Genomic DNA, 3,087 nt, shown 5'->3' on the forward strand with positions numbered 1-3,087 from the left:
AGACTATTCTGTTATCTAAAGTGCAATTATAATATTATCTGGGAAAGAGTAAAAACATAAGAATGTCATTCCAAAGGGAAAAATTCAGGAAACCTGTCATCACGCCTACAGAGAACAATGAATCCATTTATAAGGTCATTCATTACAGGTGCCCCATCATTATTTGATATTGATGCAAGCTTCCTCAGAGGCAATTGACTTCGTTGAACAAACTCACTATAAATATGAAATATGACTTCGCCTCTAGTTTTACATTTTAATGTAGCATTTTTAGCATTTCCTGTTTGGTTTTCACGTCTTTGAATACAATCCGAATGAAAAGGCCTAATAAATTTATTTTTCTGCTGCTTCTAAAAATGCCTTTTTGATTATTTATCTATATTGAAATGCCTTTTTAGGTTTTGCAAGCACTTCGCCTTACCTAAACGTTGCAATAGTAATGGTCTTTCATTTAGATATAGCCCCAGTTAAAATATTTTACTTTGAAGAAAACTGTGATTTTAATTCATTTACCTTCCTCTTTCTTACCTCACTTTTTTTTTACTGGATGCTCGGTATCATACATCTTGTGACAACTGTTGAAATGTCTTTCAATATTTCCTTTCTTTGCCTGAGCCAGAGATATATAACATATCAGACACACACACTTCATTGTAAATGGTGGCCTGAAAGTAGCGTCCTTGCCTGGTGATTGCCGGACCGGGGTTCGCTGCAACCTCACCATCCTTGTGAGCTAAGGATGGGGGGTTTGGGGAGCCTATAGGTTTATCTGCTGAGTCATCAGCAGTGCCTGGCTCTCCTTGGTCCTAGCTTGGGTGGAGGAGGGGCTTGGGCGCTGATCATATGTAATATGGTCAGTCTCTAAGGCATTGTCCTGCTTGATAGAACAATGTCACTGTCCCTTACCTCTGCCGTTCATGAGCGGCCTTTAAACCTTTAAATGGTCTTCCTCCCATCCATTGTGAAAATGGTATGTTTTTTTATTTATTGTTACAATCTTAAATGATTTCAAATAAGGCTGCCAAGTCGTGTGATCGACTTGAGGAGTGCTTTTGTTCGACCAGTCGACCGTGATCTAATAGGTTGGCCACCTCTGTTATAAGAGAATTCTTGTTACCTAAAAAATCATAAGACCCATAACAGATTCTATGCATAAGACCCATTTTAGCTTTCATACATGCCGATAGCTCAATTTAACTGGTGTTTGGAATGCTAGGTTATTCAATGTGCAAGAAATTAGAAAGTTATTGGTTTCACGTTGAGGTTTTATATTTGTCATTCATGAGGGCATTGGCTGGTATATCGAAATAAACCATATAGATTGGCACTTTATTATTATTGTGTATATAAATAACATGAAGGGAATTCAGACTACATCGCATATGCCTATTTCAGACAATCTTAGCGAGAACGTGAGTGAACAAAAATCTAGTTACAAATCACATGATAAACATCAGGGACAGTACAAATAAATAGTCATAAATTAACTCCTAATAATTACGATGATTGATAAGTGAACTATCAATTGCCGTTTTATTTTCTTATTCACTTGACGGCACAAGTTCAAGGGTCAAGGAGGCCCAATTAGAATAAGGATTTTTATAAAAACAAACAAAAAAAGTTTCTTTGATGAGCAAACAAGACGACATATTCGCAGTAATAAATAAACATAACAGATAAAGTTATACAAAATAATTTAACAAATTATTTTTAAGTTGATTAGAAGCTCACGCCAAGAAGAAAAGGTTTATTCTTCCTTCTGGGAAATAAATAAGATGAATTATTACGACGATAATGACAATTATTCTTTAAAATCTGTAATTTAGAAATACATTAGGGACAATTACCTGAATTTATGACGATCACTGATCATTTCTTAGTTGCAGACAGCATGAGATTACGTTATGAAATTATCATTATCAACCCCTTATGGCTTTTAGTGACGCTTCCTTTATTTGTGGTTCTGCTATAACAATAACAACAACAATAACAGTAACAACCCTAACTTAAATTTACAACACGGGGAATATTATTTACAGCAATACATTGCAATCAGAATTACACAGCAGGTAATTATACAAAAGTCTACTGTGAAGAGAGAGAGAGAGAGAGAGAGAGAGAGAGAGAGAGAGAGAGAGAGAGCGAGCTTGGTACAATTGACTGTCGAAATGACCTATCAGACTATTGTCTACAACACAGCCGATATAAGTTTACAGAAATTTAAAAACTCGAATTTCCTAAGGTTGATCAAAGGATAGTTCCATCTATGAACGATGGATTTACCTTTATTGCTTTGAAAAATACTTGAAAATTTTTTTTTCAAAAATAGAAACGAAGAGTTTTTGTTTTAATTCTTCAGGATCGTTTTTCTCATAATGATGTCATAGACTTGTTAGGCCTGATATACTCTGTACAGCAATCTTTGTTGCTTATTCTCGAATTTAAATTCTTTGGCCAAAATAACCTATTTCAGGTAGAGACAGCAAGAAATTTTGTCTATCAGTTGACAATACTTGCTTAAGATGAAAAGACACAAATCTTCAAAACGAGTAAAAGTAGAAACGATTCTTCTTTTCCAATGAAAGAGACTTGAATTACGATCTAGTGAGAAGACAATAATATGAAACTGTTCTGATGTGAAACGATCCTTCTTTTCCGATCTCAGTCCTTTGGTTATTTTTTGGCATCGTCCTTCTCGGTGTCTCTCTTGTAGAATTTACTTGAAACACAATTCTTCAGCTGAAAAGAAAAAAAAAATCTTAAATTGGGAAATGAAACCATTAGTAAAAAACAACGATTGAAACTGTTGAATATAGAAATATTGATAAGAAAATATTAAATTTGTAGCCCTCTTTGCAGTTACTGAAGTTCTTCTTATGTAAGTAATGTTAATGATATTTTTTTTCATGATTTTGAAATAACATTATTCTTAACGTAAAAAATCTGATGTTTTGTTTATCTATCTATCTATTTATTTATACATACATACTTATATGTATACTATATTATATATATATATATATATATATATATATATATATATATATATATATATATATATATATATATATATATATATATATATGT

At 32.9% G+C, this 3,087-nt stretch overlaps 1 protein-coding gene across 1 annotated transcript in view; it reads right to left on the reverse strand.

Moving 5' to 3' along the window:
- Positions 1 to 1,315: 1,315 nt before the first annotated feature.
- The window catches only part of LOC137645856 (mucin-2-like), a 29,283-nt gene continuing 27,511 nt past the window's right edge, over positions 1,316 to 3,087 (reverse strand). Inside the window, exon 7 of the mRNA XM_068378844.1 lies at positions 1,316 to 2,739. Coding sequence (XP_068234945.1) covers positions 2,717 to 2,739 — 23 coding nt within the window. The 3' untranslated portion in view covers positions 1,316 to 2,716. The remainder of the gene's footprint in view (positions 2,740 to 3,087) is intronic.

The sequence above is a fragment of the Palaemon carinicauda genome, chromosome 8 (assembly GCF_036898095.1).
Source record: "Palaemon carinicauda isolate YSFRI2023 chromosome 8, ASM3689809v2, whole genome shotgun sequence".
NCBI lineage: Eukaryota > Metazoa > Arthropoda > Malacostraca > Decapoda > Palaemonidae > Palaemon > Palaemon carinicauda.